The 19,020-nt window shown below is 43.1% G+C and overlaps 1 protein-coding gene across 1 annotated transcript in view; it reads right to left on the bottom strand.

The window, feature by feature from the left end:
- LOC124616530 (cytochrome P450 6k1-like) overlaps window positions 1–18,171 on the bottom strand; it is a 62,503-nt gene extending 44,332 nt beyond the window's left edge. Inside the window, exons 1-4 of the mRNA XM_047144846.1 lie at window positions 17,952–18,171; window positions 17,582–17,820; window positions 14,432–14,694; window positions 968–1,149 (exon numbers count right to left, since the gene is read on the bottom strand). Of these exons, the coding sequence (XP_047000802.1) occupies window positions 968–1,149; window positions 14,432–14,694; window positions 17,582–17,820; window positions 17,952–18,171 (904 nt within the window). The remainder of the gene's footprint in view (window positions 1–967; window positions 1,150–14,431; window positions 14,695–17,581; window positions 17,821–17,951) is intronic.
- Window positions 18,172–19,020: the final 849 nt, after the last annotated feature.

Here is a 19,020-nt window from a genome sequence, read left to right as displayed (position 1 = left end):
TAAACTTTTGCCTACTCTCTGCATTGTGTCTCTGATTTCTTTCCTACCTTGCAGTGCCATTGATGGCTTTCAACAGCCTTAAGCGTAACAATGTACAATTCATTACTTAGTCAGTATATGACACCACATACCGCCGTTGTACCACAACATGGTCTTCAGAGTGTCGTCATGTTGCTTTGACCTGCTCGATCAACAGATCCGTCTCCAGCCGAGCACGCATGCAACATTATTGAACGAGGATTCCAGCGTCATCCACAAACAGCATTAACCGGCTCTGTATTGACCGACCAATTGCAACAAGCACGGAATTCTACATACTGACATGGGTCACCCGTACGATACAATGCTTCCACTTATGCATGCCTGCATTCAACATTTTGGCAGTTACACCAGTTTTTAATGCACCAGTATTTCATATGTGCAAAGGCTTACCTCACGTTTATATTAACCTGTAATGTTGCGACGTTAATCACAACAGTATGTTACCTAGAAAAACGTATTCTCGAAATTTCATTAGTCTACATTACTTTTTTCTTGGTGTTGCGATATTTTCCGTCAGTGTATATTAAGTTACATATCATTGTTAAGCGTGAGTAAGTTCCAATACAATCTTCAGAAGAAATAGCAAGACTTTCCAAAATGTTTATGTATCCAGTGCCATCTATGCTCCGTCCAACCATTCTGATTTTGGTTTTCCGTGATTTTCCTGAATCGCTTAAGGCGAATGCCGGGATGGTTCCTTGAAAGGGAACACCGGATTTCCTATCCCATCCTTCCTCAGTCCAAGCTTGTGCTCTGTCTCTAATGGCCTCGTTGTCGACAGGACGTTGAACACTAATGCTCCTTTCTCCTATGCCTGCCAGTCACACCTTCGCACGAGTGTGAATACAGACACTTTGCGGATAGCTGGTGAAGAAATGACAACTAGTGTGAACACAATTCCATTGGGTTTTGTGTTCATACTTACTCCAGTTATCAATTTCCTGGGAGCCAGTTTTACTTTGTTCGTCAATGAAGCCCTTGTTCTTGAGCTGCATCATTAGATGTAGTAAGTCGTTGCGAACTACGCCGTGTTGTTCCCGGTACTCAATAGTCTCCTTCACCATATTCCGAAAGTATCTCGTCACGTGTACAGTGCCGCTCGGAATCCTGGAAAAAACGGAAGTGCATAAACATTCAAAGTCTTGCATACCGTAGCATCACGTCTCGACAAACATTTAGCGTTTGTGGACCCGACACATATGAAATGTAAAGTAACGCACATGGTTGTCAAACTACACGGTCCGAGCCACTGTTCAGTGGAAAATTCTTTTAAACATTTTTTGTAGCTGATTATCAACAGCCGTCAAGTAATGTATAAAATGCATGTTTCACCATCAGCTGTTTTCATTCTAAATCCAAATATCAACCGGTTTCAGTCTTGGACCATTTTCACAGATAAGGATTAAAATGGTTTTAAGCCACCACATTACATTTGTCATTACTTAGATGATGTGCAGAGCATGTCATCAATATCAATATACGACACAGGACTTGTAGAAGCAAACATACGAATACTAAATGTACACAGAGCAGTACTGGAGAGAAGATCATTCTTCACACCTCATTAAACGCGAATTCTTCTCTTTTAATTTTAATCTTGTTTCCTGGTTACAAATATCTTAAACGAACTTCAATGTGAAGGTGAGCCTGGCATGCATAGGAGAAAGGAAGATTAGTGTAGCATATTCCTAATTTCTGTTAGAGCTGAGGGTGTTTCATACTAGACCAGTTAAGTGTAGATTTTAAGAGTATAGTGGCCATCCTACATACTCTACTATTCTGCTGTAACTATGCTAATTAGACGAAGCGACATTATTATCCTTAAAATGTAACGTCAGTTTTTTAGACAACGGTAGTGGACTGCAACGTAGGTGTTCTTTGTACTAGAAAAAAATGCTCTCTTCTCTGTCACGACGACATACCAATGAAGGTGATTTCCTGAAAGTTTAGTGTTTACCGTCCAACGGTCTGGCAATAATTAGAGAAGAGACACTAACCCAGCTCGGATGGAATAGAGGCGAAGTAACTGTTTTTTTTTCATCTCTTTCATTCACTTGAACGGATTTAGGATACCCACAAAAACATATTCTGAGTGGCTGGAAGATGTTATCCCAGGTCCTCCCAAATGCGGTCCCAGTGTCATAGCCACTCAGCACCTCACTTCGTGTGCAAGGGAGGAATGGGAAAGGGGGAACTGTAAATCTATTGGTGAAAAATATATTGTTAGACCTAGCGGTGATGATAGGTTTTCCGAATTTTGCAGAATAAATGTGCAAGTGCAAGTGACGGATAACTACTTGGCGTTCAAATTAATCAGTACAAGAAATCGCGCTCGTTAACGATCGCCGCCCCTAACCACCTGGTCATAGCTCGCGCTGTGGGGAACCGCCGATCCTGCACTTAAAGCGGCAACCATCAACGTTCACATTATATTGTACTAGCAAATCTGGCAATGCTTTGTAATTGCTAAATATGTATGAGGAATGGATATACGTCCTAATCTGGGGTATCCCTCGGAATTGCGTCAGGACGCAAATTGCGGCACCTCGATGAGGCTTCGCCCACTTTGATCGTATGGTACTGGAATTATAATGAACCTATCTGAATAGGAATGAAAAATACTCCTCTGTTTTTGCTTTTCAGTGTTGTTGTTGTTGTGGTCTTCAGTCATGAGACTGGTTTGATGCAGATCTCCATGCTACTGTATCATGTGCGAACTTCTTTATCTCCCAGTACTTACTGCAACCTACATCCTTCTGAATCTGCTTAGTGTATTCATCTCTTGGTCTCCCTCTACGATTTTTACCGTCCACGCTGCCCTACAATGCTAAATTGGTGATCCCTTGATGCCTCAGAACATGTCCTACCAACCGGTCCCTTCTTCTCCTCAAGTTGTGCCACAAACTCCTCTTCTCCCAAATTCTGTTCAATACCTCCTCATTAGTTATGTGATCTAGCCATCTAATCTTCAGCATTCTTCTGTAGCACCACATTTCGAAAGCTTCTATTCTATTCTTGTCCAAACTATTTATCGTCAATGTTTCACTTCCATACATGGCTACACTCCATACAAATACTTTCAGAAACGACTTCCTGACACTTAAATCTATACTCGATGTTAACAAATTTCTCTTCTTCAGAAACACTTTCCTTGCCATTGCAAGTCTACATTTTATATCCTCTCTACTTCGACCATCATCACTTATTTTGCTCCCTAAATAGCAAAACTCCTTTACTACTTTAGGTGTCTCATTTCCTAATCTAATACCCTCAGCATCACCCGACTTAATTCGACTACATTCCATTATCCTCGTTTTGCTTTTGCTGATGTTCATCTTATATCCTCCTTTCAAGACACTGTCCATTCCGTTCAGCTGCTCTTCCAAGTCCTTCGCTGTCTCTGACAGAATTACAATATCCGCGAACCTCATAGTTTTTATTTCTTCTCCATCGATTTTAATACCTACTCCGAATTTTTCTTTTGTTTCCTTTACTGCTTGCTGAATATACATATTGAATAACATCAGGGATAGGCTGCAACCCTGTCTCACTCCCTTCCCAACCACTGCTTCCGTTTCATGCCCCTCGACTTTTATAACTGCCATCTGGCTGGCTCTGAGCACTATGGGACTTAACATCTTAGGTCATCAGTCCCCTAGAACTTAGAACTACTTAAACCTAACTAACCTAAGGACATCACACAACACCCAACCATCACGAGGTAGAGAAAATCCCTGACCCCGGGAACCCGGGCGTGGGAAGCGAGAACGCTACCGCACGACCACGAGATGCGGGCTGCCATCTGGTTTCTGAACAAATTGTAAATAGCTTTTCGCTCCCTGTATTTTACCCCTGCCACCTTCAGAAAAAAAGTTAAAAAATAATAATCAAAAGCTACCTAAAGCTGGCTTTTGATTATTATTTTTTAACTGTTTTTTTCATGGTACACTTACAAGACTTCAGAATATAGGTACAACATTTTTCGATTTTTCGGTGTTGTGTGGTAAGAGTACGAACTGGTTTTCTGAATTATCAATTTGTGCAAGGGCAATGCCTACACGAAAAACTCTGTGGTCGTAAAACAGTTCCAACATGTTTAGAGTGGCAGCTCAAGCAAAATTTAACCAATATGCCACTTATGTGTTGGCCTATAGCCTTTTGACATACAAGGGTAGTAATTCTAACTAAATTGAATATATTAATTAAAAGTGTATAAACTGAACTATTTAAATATATTTAAATTTTACAATTTATCACTTAACATTGTGAGGAACGAAATGAAATTTAAGAAAATTTACTATGTTCAGCATCAATATTATCACCTGACAAAGGAAATCTAATTATTCTATCCAGCATTGAAAGAAAAAATGCATGTTTATATATAGTTGAGTTGGAAAACTTTAATATATAGTTATATCTGTACAGGCTTTCTAAAAAACATTAAAATGTTGTCTACCTTCGTTTTTATGAACCCTTAGATCAAGATAGCTAATACAATCATTATCCACAATTTCAGCAGCGAAATTAATGCATAAGTGATAGCTGTTAAACAGGTAGTGTACAGTTTGTATGCCACTTGAGCTTCAAATACAAAGTGTATGTAAGTAAGATTGGTTGGTCTCATGTATGTATACCACTCTCCTTGTATTTATTGATTATTTTATTGTTATTTTTGAGATATTGTACTATACTTGTTATAGAATTGCTTTGTACTCATTTAAGCTTCTCTGGTATCATGTATGTAAGCTACCCTTCTTGTACTTCTTGATATTTTATTGTTATTTTTTATACCATAACATATGGTTCATATATTATATTACCCATTCATGTCCCTCCTTTAAACTATGAGATGTCGTAGTACTTCTTTGGTGTGGCTGTATGGTTTATTGGAACTGAAGTATCTTAGTCTTTGCTGTGGATAGTTATGTAAGCGTGTCAATAAGGTGTAATAGCTGAAAACAGTTTTTGATTTTTGATTTTATATTTCAAAGTTATCCATTTACTGGTCACACCCATCATCGCACACTATAAAAGTTTAATGGCCTAAACCTGATGACTCTGAAACTTTCTTGGTCTTGAATAACTTTTATAAGCTCATTAGTTATTTGTCTGATGTACCATATTGATCTCACACATTTGGGTATAGTGTATTGAGCCCTATGAGGAAAAGTATTCCAAGTATGTCCTGTTCGACTATAAGTTAGATGTGTGATATTTTAACCACACAAACGGACATGAAATAATGTTTTCTGACAATTCTTCTGCATACCATCACTCATGTATTCTTTATTAAGTTATTGAGTTGTAACAATGTGTACTTTGTACTGTTTAACCGTGGTTTTCATATTTCCAGGATGATGTAACTTCTCAGTGAGATACTGTGAATCAAAATTATTTGTTCCTGTGTCTCTGTCTGTTGGGACATGTGATACATTGATTTATGCATTGTACCTAGGATTTGGCACTCTTTTAATTTCAGTTCAAAGATTTATGGCATAGGTAAGTTTATTGACATTATTATCATATACCCTCCCCCTCCCCCATGACCCATGGACCTTGCCATTGGTGGGGAGGTGCAACCACAATGGAAGGGTATCTGTTGAGAGGCCAGACAAACATGTGGTTCCTGAAAAGGGGCAGCAGCCTTTTCAGTAGTTGCAGGGTCAACAGTCTGGATGATTGATTGATCTGGCCTTGCAACACTAACCAAAACGGCCTTGCTGTGCCGGTACTGTGAACGACTGAAAGCAAGGGGAAACTACAGCCATAATTTTTCCCGAGGACATGCAGCTCTACTGTATGGTTAAATGATGATGGAGTCCTCTTGGGTAAAATATTCCGGAGGTAAAATGGTCCCCCATTCGGATCTCCGGGTGGGGACTACTCAGGAGGACGTTGTTATCAGGAGAAACAAAACTGGCGTTCTACGGGTTGGAGCGTGGGATGTCAGATCCCTTAATCGGGCAGGTAGGTTGGAAAATTTAGAAAGGGATATGGATAGGTTAAAATTAGATAGAGTAGGAATTAGTAAAGTGTGGTGGCAGGAGAAACAATACTTCTGGTCAGGTGAATACAGGGTTATAAATACAAAATGAAATAGGGGTAATGCAGGAGTAGGTTCAATAATGAATAAAACAATAGGAATGCGGGTAAGCTACTACAAACAGCGTAATGAATGCATTATTGTGGACAAGATAGACACGAAGCCCACGCCTACCACATTAGTACAAGTTTATATGCCAACTACCTCCGCATATGACGAAAAGATTGATGAACTATATGATAAAAGAAATTATTCAGATGGTAAAGGGAGACGAAAATTTAATAGTCATGGGTGACTGGAATTCGATAGTAGGAAAAGGAAGAGACGGAAATGTAGTAGGTGAATATGAAATGAGGGTAAGGAAGGAAAGAGGAAGCCGCCTGGTAGAATTTTTCACAGAGCATAACTTAATCATAGCTAACACTTGGTTCAAGAATCATGAAAGAAGGTTGAATACACGGAAGAAGCCTGGAGATACTGGAAGGTGTCAGATAGATTATATAATAGTAAGACAGAGATTTAGGAACCAGGTTTTAAATTTTAAGACATTTCCAGGGGCAGATGTGGACTCTGATCACAATCTATTAGTTATTAACTGTAGATTAAAACTGAAGAAAATGCAAAAAGGTGGGAATTTAAGGAGATCGGACCTGGGTAAACTGACAGAACTAGAGGTTTTAGAGAGTTTCAGGGAGAACATTAGGGAACCATTGACAAGAATGGGGGAAAGAAATACAGTAGGAGAAGAATGAGTACCTTTGAGAGATGAAATAGTGAAGGCAGCAGACGATCAAGTAGGTAAAAAGACGAGGGCTAATAGAAATCCTTGGGTAATAGAAGAGATATTAAATTTAATTCATGAAAGGAGAAAATACAAAAATGCAGTAGATGAAGCAGGCAAAAAGGAATATAAACATCTCGAAAATGAGATCCACAGAAAGTGCAAAATTGCTAAGCAGGGATGGATACAAGACAAATGTAAGGATGTAGAGGCATATATCACTAGGGGTGAGATAGTTACTGCCTACAGGAAAATTAAAGAGACCATTGGGAAAAGAGAACCACTTGCATGAATATCAAGAGCTCAGATAGAAAATCAGTTACAAGCAAAGAAGGGAAAGCAGAAAGGTGCAAGGAGTATATAGAAGGTCTATCGAAGGGCGTTGTTCTTCAGGACAATATTATGGAAATGGAGGAGGATGTAGATGAAGATGAAATGGGAGATATGATACTGTGTGAAGAGTCTGACAGAGCACTGAAAGACCTAAGTCAAAACAAGGCCCCGAGAGTAGACAACATTCCATTGGAACTACTGATAGCCATGGGAGAGCCAGCCCTGAGAAAAGTCTTCCACCTGCTGAGCAATATGTATGAGACAAGCGAAATACCCTGAGACTTCTAGAAGAATATAATAATTCTAATCCCAAAGAAAGCAAGTGTTGACAGATGTGAAAATTACCGAACTATCAGTTTAATAAGCCGCGGCTGCAAAATACTAACACGAATTCTTTACAGATGAATGAAAAAACTGGTAGAAGTCGACCTCGGGGAAGATCAGTTTGGATTCTGTAGAAATATTGGAACACGTGAGGCAATACTGACCTTATGACTTATCTTAGAAAAGAGATTAAGGAACGGCAAACTTACGTTTTTAGCATTTATAGACTTAGAGAAAGCTTTTGACAATGTTGACTGGAATACTCTGTTTCAAATTCTTCAGGTGGCAGGGGTCAAATACAGGGAGCGAAGGGCTATTTACTATTTATACATAAATCCAGATGGCAGTTATAAGAGTCGAGAGGCATGGAAGGGAAGCAGTGGTTGGGCTGGGAGTGAGACAGGGTTGCAGCCTCTCCCCAATGTTATTCAATCTGTATATTGAGCAAGCAGTAAAGGAAAGAAAAGAAAAATTCTTAGTAGGAATTAAAATTCATGGAGAAGACATAAAAACTTTGAGGTTCGCCGATGAAATTACAATTCTGTCAGAGACAGAAAAGGACTGAAGAGCAGTTGAACGGAATGGACAGTGTCTTGAAAGGAGGATATAAGATGAACATCAACAAAATCAAAACAAGGATAATGGAATGTGGTCGAATTAAGTCTGGTGTTGCTGAGGGAATTAGATTAGGAAATGAGACGATTAAAGTAGTAAAAGAGTTTTGCTGTTTTGGGACCAAAATAAATGATGATGGTCGAAGTAGAGAGGATATAAAATGTAGACTGGCAATGGAAAGAAAAGCGTTTCTAAAGGAGAGAAATTTGTTAACATCGAGTATAAATTTAAATGTCAGGAAGTCGTTTCTGAAAGTATTTGTATGGAGTGTAGGCATGTACGGAAGTGAAACGTGGACGATAAATAGTTTAGACAAGAAGAGAATAGAAGCTTTCGAAATGTGGTGCTACGGAAAAATTCTGAAGATTAGGTTGGTAGATCACATAAGTAATGAGGAGGCATTGAATAGAATTGGGGAGAAGAGAAATTTGGGGCACATCTTGACTGGGAGAAGCGATCGCTTGGTAGGACATATTCTGAGGCATCAAGGGATCACTAACTTAGTATTGGAGAGCAGCGTGGGTTGTAAAAATCGTAGAGGGAGACCAAGAGGTGAATACACTAAGCAGATTCAGGAGGATGTAGGTTGCTGTAGGTACAGGGGGATGAAGGAGCTAGCACAAAATAGACTAGCATGGAGAGATGCAAAAAAGCATAAAAGGACATGTTTTTGATAACTGATGCTTATGGTTTTGTACATTTTTTTTACTTGTTACTGTGCTGTAGTTTTGTAATCATGGTTGCTTTGCTCTTAAAATTATCTTTGTATGTCATGATATATATCGGCTGTACATCTTCTTGGGTGTTGTCTTCAAGGCTGCAAGGGTTTTGGTTTCTCGTGACATGTTCTGACTACTTATGGCCTGTTCCCTGTTGTGGGTACATGGAGTAGGTTGTTTATGTATAAAAAGTATTGTTCTTCTATGGTATCACTCATGAAATTGGCAGTCAATACAACTGTATATTTCGGCATGATTGACATGTCACCTGCAGTAGCCAAATTTCGTGAGTTACGTTTATGTATTTCGTGTTTTTATAACTTTTTGCACGTGAGGTTTTACTGCCAATTCTGTTTTCTAACATTGATTCAGGTGTCAGATGACGGCCAGTGACCGAGACTGGTAGCAAATTAATAAACAGTTCTAATGCAACCAAGTGTGACGAATTTTCTGAAACATATTTGCTGCTGATAGTTACCTGAAAAGTGTTTCAATAGTGTAACTTTGCGAGGAATAAAACACAATTTAAAGAAAAAATTAGTTGCAGCACCAACTGAACCCGATTTGCACCTGAGTACTTGGCCACGTCACTGTTGTGACAACAACAGTCCTCGTACTGTACACTTGCACAATGCGCTATTCGCAATATCAAAGAAAAATATTGACTTGGCGTTGTGAGAAACTTAGCACCCATAGTTCCAGAAGGGATGACGTCATATCGGGCATGTATAATCGAAAACAGACTGCTGCAGCCCCTATTTGGGTGTATTGTAGGAAGGCTGACCATCATTTCAGCACTGATCACTGGTTTCTGGTTATCATGGTCTGTGTGCTAAAACACCTGTTCTCTACATCTACATCTACATACGTATTCCGCAATCCACCATACGGTGCGTGGCGGAGGGTACCTCGTACCACAACTAGCATCTTCTCTCCCTGTTCCACGCCCAAACAGAACGAGGGAAAAATGACTGCCTATATGCCTCTGTACGAGCCCTCATCTCTCTTATCTTATCTTTGTGGTCTTTCCGCGAAATGTAAGTTGGCGGCAGTAAAATTGTACTCCAGTCAGCCTCAAATCCTGGTTCTCTAAATTTCCTCAGTAGCGAATCACGAAAAGAACGCCTCCTTTCCTCGAGAGACTCTCATCCAAGTTCCTGAAGCATTTCCATAACACTCGTGTGATGATCAAACCTACCAGTAACAAATCTAGCGGCCCGCCTCTGAATTGCTTCTATGTCCTCCCTCAAATCGACCTGATAGGGATCCCAAACGCTCGAGCAGTACTCAAGATTAGGTCGTGTTAGTGTTTTATAAGCCGTGTCATTTACAGATGAACCACATCTTCCCAAAATGCTACCAATGAAACAAAGACGACTATCCGCCTTCCCCACAACTGCCATTACATGCTTGTCCCACTTCATATCGCTCTGCAATGTTACGCCCAAATATTTAATCGATGTGACTGTGTCAAGCGCTATACTACTAATGGAGTATTCAAACATTACGGGATTCTTCTTCCTATTCATCTGCATTAATTTACATTTATCTATATTTAGAGTTAGCTGCCATTCTTTACACCAAGCACAAATCCTGTCCAAGTCATCTTGTATCCTCCTACAGTCTCTCAACGACGACACCTTTCCGTACATCACAGCATCATCAGCAAACAGCCGTACATTGCTATCCACCCTATCCAGAAGATCATTTATGTAGATAGAAAACAACAGCGGACCTACCACACTTTCCTGGGGCACTCCAGATGATACCCTCACCTCCGATTAACACTCACCATCGAGGACAACGTACTTGGTTCTATTACTTCAGAAGTCTTCGAGCCACTCATTTATTTGGGAACCAATCCCATATGCTTGTACCTTAGTTAGGAGTCTGCAGTGGGGCACCGAGTCAAAAGCTTTCCGGAAGTCAAGGAATATGGCATCCGTCTGATGCCCTTCATCTCGCCCGTTCTATTTCCGTACCAACACGCATTCGTAGAGAAAGTGTGTAATTTTAATACAGTTTCTTGCTTGCATTCGGAGACAAATGGCGTAACTTTAGTTTGATGTTTACAGTATGCTGTACCACATTAGCACATGATAACTAGCTGAACTGCATGCTCGAATGTCTGATCTTTAGTCTTGTTTATTGTTATTTCAGATGAAATATTGATTGGGAACTGAGGGTAAAAATGAATGGGTAAATCAGTCGGAGTCATTGGTCTAGAGATGTGAGAGAAGCGTCCCCAGCTGCTGGACCTGTGAGGATACTTTTCCCGGGCCAGTGAAACGTGTCACTTGACAACTTGCGTGTAGTTGGCTATACTGCGATTGCGAGATTGCAATATCTGCCACCGCACACGCCCATAACTCCGAAGTACGTTTTGTAAATGTAAGCTACAATCAACGTTTATACGTTAAGTACAACAAAGTAAGTTTTTCTAACAATGGAGGGAACGATGACGGACGCTAAGCGCTTGAGAGTATCTGAAACCGGGAAGTAGAAACACTCGAAGTTAATGAAAATACCTATGAAAAGTCGTTCCAAATTGTTGCTGTAATAGCTGCATGTAAAACGTCGTATAGTAACGTAAAGCTAAGCGAACCAAAGAACACGTTATCCACACTCATAGAAAGAAATGAAGCAAAACACGCATAGCCTACTCGACTGCAGAGAGAAAGAATTAATTCTGTATACATTTACACTAGACAATTTACGATGTCAGTGGCGCAATTCCATCCAGTTCTCCTTCGCTATCATCGGAATGGGCGACAAAACCGTTGTCATCATCATCTTCATCATAAACATCATCATTAAGAGAAATCATTAATTGTTCGTTTTCATTTATAATCCCATCTATTGCCAGTGCTTCTCTTATGAGTTTAGTAACATGGTCTACTTCCTTCCTCCACGAGGTACCATCTACAGTAGTAAGACCTTCACATAGCAGTCTTTCTATTCTTATTATACTAAAAGTCTTATTCTTAATTCTAATGTACGCCTTGACTTCACTCCAAACCAATACAATTGGATTAAAATGGCAGTGACAAGGCGATAGTCTAATTACCAAGTGACGCTGTTCCTTTTCAATTTCAACTACAACCTATTCAGGCGTCGCAGACTTATTTTGTTTTACGAGCGAATATACACTCCTGGAAATGGAAAAAAGAACACATTGACAACGGTGTGTCAGACCCACCATACTTGCTCCGGACACTGCGAGAGGGCTGTACAAGCAATGATCACACGCACGGCACAGCGAACACACCAGGAACCGCGGTGTTGGCCGTCGAATGGCGCTAGCTGCGCAGCATTTGTGCACCGCCGCCGTCAGTGTCAGCCAGTTTGTCGTGGCATACGGAGCTCCATCGCAGTCTTTAACACTGGTAGCATGCCGCGACAGCGTGGACGTGAACCGTATGTGCAGTTGACGGACTTTGAGCGAGGGCGTATAGTGGGCATGCGGGAGGCCGGGTGGACGTACCGCCGAATTGCTCAACACGTGGGGCGTGAGGTCTCCACAGTACATCGATGTTGTCGCCAGTGGTCGGCGGAAGGTGCACGTGCCCGTCGACCTGGGACCGGACCGCAGCGACGCACGGATGCACGCCAAGACCGTAGGATCCTACGCAGTGCCGCAGGGGACCGCACCGCCACTTCCCAGCAAATTAGGGACACTGTTGCTCCTGGGGTATCGGCGAGGACCATTCGCAACCGTCTCCATGAAGCTGGGCTACGGTCCCGCACACCGTTAGGCCGTCTTCCGCTCACGCCCCAACATCGTGCAGCCCGACTCCAGTGGTGTCGCGACAGGCGTGAATGGAGGGACGAATGGAGACGTGTCGTCTTCAGCGATGAGAGTCGCTTCTGCCTTGGTGCCAATGATGGTCGTATGCGTGTTTGGCGCCGTGCAGGTGAGCGCCACAATCAGGACTGCATACGACCGAGGCACACAGGGCCAACACCCGGCATCATGGTGTGGGGAGCGATCTCCTACACTGGCCGTACACCACTGGTGATCGTCGAGGGGGCACTGAATAGTGCACGGTACATCCAAACCGTCATCGAACCCATCGTTCTACCATTCCTAGACCGGCAAGGGAACGTGCTGTTCCAACAGGACAATGCACGTTCGCATGTATCCCGTGCAACCCAACGTGCTCTAGAAGGTGTATGTCAACTACCCCGGCCAGCAAGATCTCCAGATCTGTCCCCCATTGAGCATGTTTGGGACTGGATGAAGCGTCGTCTCACGCGGTCTGCACGTCCAGCACGAACGCTGGTCCAACTGAGGCGCCAGGTGGAAATGGCATGGCAAGCCGTTCCACAGGACTACATCCAGCATCTCTACGATCGTCTCCATGGGAGAATAGCAGCCTGCATTGCTGCGAAAGGTGGATATACACTGTACTAGTGCCGACATTGTGCATGCTCTGTTGCCTGTCTCTATGTGCCTGTGGCTCTGTCAGTGTGATCATGTGATGTATCTGACCCCAGGAATGTGTCAATAAAGTTTCCCCTTCCTGGGACAATGAATTCACGGTGTTCTTATTTCAATTTCCAGGAGTGTATTAACAGCTTTGTCATGCTCATGTCCGCAGCAATGTCTCTCGCCTGCAACCACTGCACCAGTTTCTTTATGGTCACTAGTGTATTGTCCATCACAAGCACTGTCAGAGCACTTTTTCGACCGAGAAAAACCGATGACTAACATGAGGATGCGGACCACCCACGGTTTCTATAGTGGTTTAAACATTTGTTGCGGCTTTTGTTCGGTGCTGTTATTGGTTCAGAAGACGCAGCGCCTCGCGTTTCTCACTTGTCTGTCTGTAATATTGCCAACATTACACGCTTGAGGAGCGACCTTGAACTGACATGTTTCAGTGGCCCAGGAATAGCTATAATGACATTATTTCAGATAGTAATTTAAAAAAGATTCGAACGATTCAGATTTCAGCGCACATTAACCATAATTCAGGTTTCTTAACATATAGGTTTTCTGTTCAAACCGACTGCGAGGAAGAATACGAAACAGCACATTGTTGTCTATAGAATTTTTGCTTAAAATTATGTATGTGGAGGAACAATATATATGGGAGAAACATTCTGTATAATGGCTTAAATGTGATGCAATCATTGTTAATAACTACTGCGAGAAAGGAAAAGAAACTGCGTGTTTTCACAACACAGTGCATAACAGCATAGTATTTTTTTTGCTCGCACTTGATTTCTTGTACGTCGTTGTTTTAAAAAAATACATAGTCTACGTCCGTCCGAATGTTTATTAGATTATCGTGTAAAAATATGAAGGAAAGGGGTCAAAAAGTTTTCGAGATTTTTGCTTTTAACGTTTCCTATTTTATATTCACATAGATATGATCCTATCAGCTGTCGTCCCCTTGTCACAATACCGATGACTCGTTTTATAAACGTCTTCCTATAATTCCCCACATATTTATCGTGAGACAACTTCCCGAAGAGAACGAGAGATATAATTTTGCGTTCCTAAATATAACGCCAGTTATAACGAGTAACGTTGCTAACTACTACAGGCTACATCTGTGAACAACTTACCTGAGGGTCTTGGCTACCGCTGGAAGAAATCTGTACATGACATCGGAAATCCTTAATTTGATTGTTGTCTCGAACATCTTACGCCCCCATTGGCGGAACTCTGTGTCCGGATTCCGTTGAGCGTTACAGTCGACTCCGAAAAAGACGGAAGCGATGTTGTCGGTGGTGAACCTGGCGGCTATCTCCCGCATCTCCAGGATCTGGCCCTTCTTCGCTGGTTCCTCCAACACCTTCACCAATTCGCGTCCGCAGTCCTGCATTGTCTGAAAGGGACAACAGTCATTCTTAGAGGTTGAGAAATTTCAAGTTCCATCATACTAAAACTGTCAAAAGGTCACAGGCCAGGATGCCTCATGATATATGGCTTCACATAATCATGTTTCTACACTCCTGGAAATGGAAAAAAGAACACATTGACACCGGTGTGTCAGACCCACCATACTTGCTCCGGACACTGCGAGAGGGCTGTACAAGCAATGATCACACGCACGGCACAGCGGACACACCAGGAACCGCGGTGTTGGCCGTCGAATGGCGCTAGCTGCGCAACATTTGTGCACCGCCGCCGTCAGTGTCAGCCAGTTTGCCGTGGCATACGGAGCTCCATCGCAGTCTTTAACACTGGTAGCATGCCGCGACAGCGTGGACGTGAACCGTATGTGCAGTTGACGGACTTTGAGCGAGGGCGTATAGTGGGCATGCGGAAGGCCGGGTGGACGTACCGCCGAATTGCTCAACACGTGGGGCGTGAGGTCTCCACAGTACATCGATGTTGTCGCCAGTGGTCGGCGGAAGGTGCACGTGCCCGTCGACCTGGGACCGGACCGCAGCGACGCACGGATGCACGCCAAGACCTTAGGATCCTACGCAGTGCCGTAGGGGACCGCATCGCCACTTCCCAGCAAATTAGGGACACTGTTGCTCCTGGGGTATCGGCGAGGACCATTCGCAACCGTCTCCATGAAGCTGGGCTACGATCCCGCACACCGTTAGGCCGTCTTCCGCTCACGCCCCAACATCGTGCAGCCCGCCTCCAGTGGTGTCGCGACAGGCGTGAATGGAGGGACGAATGGAGACGTGTCGTCTTCAGCGATGAGAGTCGCTTCTGCCTTGGTGCCAATGATGGTCATATGCGTGTTTGGCGCCGTGCAGGTGAGCGCCACAATCAGGACTGCATACGACCGAGGCACACAGGGCCAACACCCGGCATCATGGTGTGGGGAGCGATCTCCTACACTGGCCGTACACCACTGGTGATCGTCGAGGGGACACTGAATAGTGCACGGTACATCCAAACCGTCATCGAACCCATCGTTCTACCATTCCTAGACCGGCAAGGGAACTTGCTGTTCCAACAGGACAATGCACGTCCGCATGTATCCCGTGCCACCCAACGTGCTCTAGAAGGTGTAAGTCAACTACCCTGGCCAGCAAGATCTCCGGATCTGTCCCCCATTGAGCATGTTTGGGACTGGATGAAGCGTCGTCTCACGCGGTCTGCGCGTCCAGCACGAACGCTGGTCCAACTGAGGCGCCAGGTGGAAATGGCATGGCAAGCCGTTCCACAGGACTACATCCAGCATCTCTACGATCGTCTCCATGGGAGAATAGCAGCCTGCATTGCTGCGAAAGGTGGATATACACTGTACTAGTGCCGACATTGTGCATGCTCTGTTGCCTGTGTCTATGTGCCTGTGGTTCTGTCAGTGTGATCATGTGATGTATCTGACCCCAGGAATGTGTCAATAAAGTTTCCCCTTCCTGGGACAATGAATTCACGGTGTTCTTATTTCAATTTCCAGGAGTGTATTTCACCCAGTAAATGGCTAACCCTCTCTTCTGCTCTATCAATGCAATCCTCTACAGTTTTGACTCGTTTTTCTTGCTCGTCGTGCCAAAGTTCTGTGTCACTAAGATATTGCTGTAATAACGGAACCTGTTCCAGTTGGAGCCCAGTTTCTACAAACCGTACATCCTGTCCAACCAACATTTGTTTTGCCTCCTTATTCCTTAGTCCGGGCTTTTGTGTCTTGCCTCGAGCAGTAAATAATATTAATTTTGTCATCCTACTAGTTCTAGTGATTACACACTGGACAGGTTCAGTTGCGCATCACTAGGTGTGGCAAGATCTGACCTAACGTGGTCTTTCTCTTTGATGGATTAAATTTTGTCGTGGGGGTCTACATTTAGTGACACCGCCATGTTTTCATTCACACAGTCCTCGGACCTCTATTCCATGACCTCCGCACTCTTTCCCATACCAAAAGCACCAGCTCACTCGCTCAGATTTGCACCCTATACAATACAATTACCTTGCTGCTCTGCTGCAGAAGTTTCTATTCTACTATGTGATCGACTTTCAAGCTTCCTCACCGATTCCTTCTTCCTGATTCTCTCTCCATCCTGGTTTGACTGTCTGTTCGCATTCATTTATTAACCTGAGTAAGATTTTCGTTGAAACTGTTCATAATTCGATGCGACAATTTGGGGAGAATAATTTGTCTACGTCTTTCGACACGTTTACCCGCTGTTGATACGCTCTGCATCTACACCACGGCGCATACTATGAATAGAAACTTGGAGGAATGCTCTGTCCGCTGATTTTTCTGCATGCCTCGTAGTTTCCACGCGGTCACCTTGTGACTCCCTGGAGGTATTAACGAATAACCCTTACTTAATGTCACACATGATGTGACATCGTATACGTTCAAGTATATTCTTAATCACGGTTTAGCAACCGGAATTAAACACCACTTAGAGAGTCGTTAAGTTTGCTGGAATTAAAACATCGTCCCACCTCCTTCTCTACGGGATTTGAAAACCTAGTGTGGCGAAACGCAGCAGAATGATAATATAGTCCAATCGCACGTTCTTTATTGGTTTACAAAGTTAAATAAATTCTGGCCAGGGCTTTAGCAAATACAGTTTCATACGCTGTGAGACATTTCATCAATGTCAGACGCTAACGACGTCGTGTCGTCCCGGCCTCATAGTTCTTAGCTACAAAACCGCGTTGGGAGTATATGAGGAAGAAAAAAACGCAATTATGTTTACTGCAGTGTCAGAAGTGCTTAATTTAAGATAATATTGGACTATTAGGGAGACTGAAGAGCGTCTATCGTAAATTTAGTTGCTATTTTTAAAACATACCTGACTCATCATTTTGAGCTTTCCCGTCGTAAATGACGGTGACAACTTAGTACGCAGTTTCTTCCATTTAGGGCCATTCGTGTTAACTAAGTTATGGTTTAGTGGATCTCTCTCATCGAAGTTGATATTTCTGTGGGAGAATGCTTCAAATTCCTTGACCATTACTATCCGAATGTAATCCGGGTTGATCAGCAACAGACTTGGTTTGCTGAATAGGTATATTCCCACATAGCTCTGATCTGAAATGCGTAAGCCGTTAACAGTGGACGAAAATATATTTAGTATAAGTAGGTAAAATAAATTACGGTACCAGTGAAAAGGGAAATGATACGAAGTGTATGAAGATGAGGGAAGTATTACTCCAAAATACCTCTGAAACGAAGATAGAGCTCTTGGAACACGAAATCTAATCGAGTAATTCCAAAAAAAGCTCTCGCTATGTTGCCAAATGGTATTAAAGGCTCTGGCTGAAGAACGCCCTTCTTGGTCCAATAGCTGTAGCGATGAGAATACCAAGCGTAGAGCGCCGCCGCCGCCACCGCGGCTACGGCCAGGAATTCACTCAGCCACGATTCCAGAAACACGCCCATGGCGAAACTGCTTTTATCTCGCAGTTTTCAGAAACCTTCAATCAATCTGTAAAAGAAGAAACAAAAGCTACAAAATAATACACTGAATCGTATCTGGTTGTTTACAAAGATGGGGCTGATATGTGCTGTCTGAAGATTTCCCGGCGCTGCATCTGCTTGATAGGTTCCCGGGAATTACGCCGGATAATATTGTAATTCCCGGGAACCTATCAAGCAGATGCAGCGAAGCGAAAGCCTCAAACAGCACATCTGGTACCTCTACGGGGAGGAAATGGTTAACACAGTACGTGAGTTCGATAAACTTCGCAAAAGGGAGAGACTGTTGTGCTCTCTCGCGCTCTTACTGAGATGCCGGGACCAGCAAACTACACCGACTTTCACCGAGTTTACCCATTGTGTGGACTCTGCGGCGGCCAGGAGAATTAAACAACGAGCAAGCAGGGCACTGGTGAGAGAAAGAATCCGTTATACTAGACGAGTATTAGACCAAGTCTCCAGAAGCCTGCTCTCACCTCATCTGAAGATCTCGTCGTGTCTGTCAGCGGATTCCTGGGAGTGGGTGGACAGCTCTACTTGGGCGCTTTCGGACTGGGCGCGGCAGCAAATCACGGCGCGTCAAACCTCTAAGTTCCAACGCCTTACACACCGGTCATTACAAGAAGACAAATTTAGCAGGTGGACGGTGTATAATCTCTCAGATAAACCACTGAGTGACGCTGCAATGTGATAGAAAAGGGACTTAATTTTGCGCCTACTCCCAAGATCTTACCCATCAAGGCGTTCATCAGTGCCGTTTAACAAGGTGTTTTAAAACTTCCGAATGATGCTGCTCAAGAAATAAGGCGAGAG

The sequence above is a fragment of the Schistocerca americana genome, chromosome 5 (assembly GCF_021461395.2).
Source record: "Schistocerca americana isolate TAMUIC-IGC-003095 chromosome 5, iqSchAmer2.1, whole genome shotgun sequence".
Lineage (NCBI taxonomy): Eukaryota > Metazoa > Arthropoda > Insecta > Orthoptera > Acrididae > Schistocerca > Schistocerca americana.
Note: the sequence above shows the minus strand (reverse complement) of the source record. Positions and strands in the feature narration are given on the sequence as shown.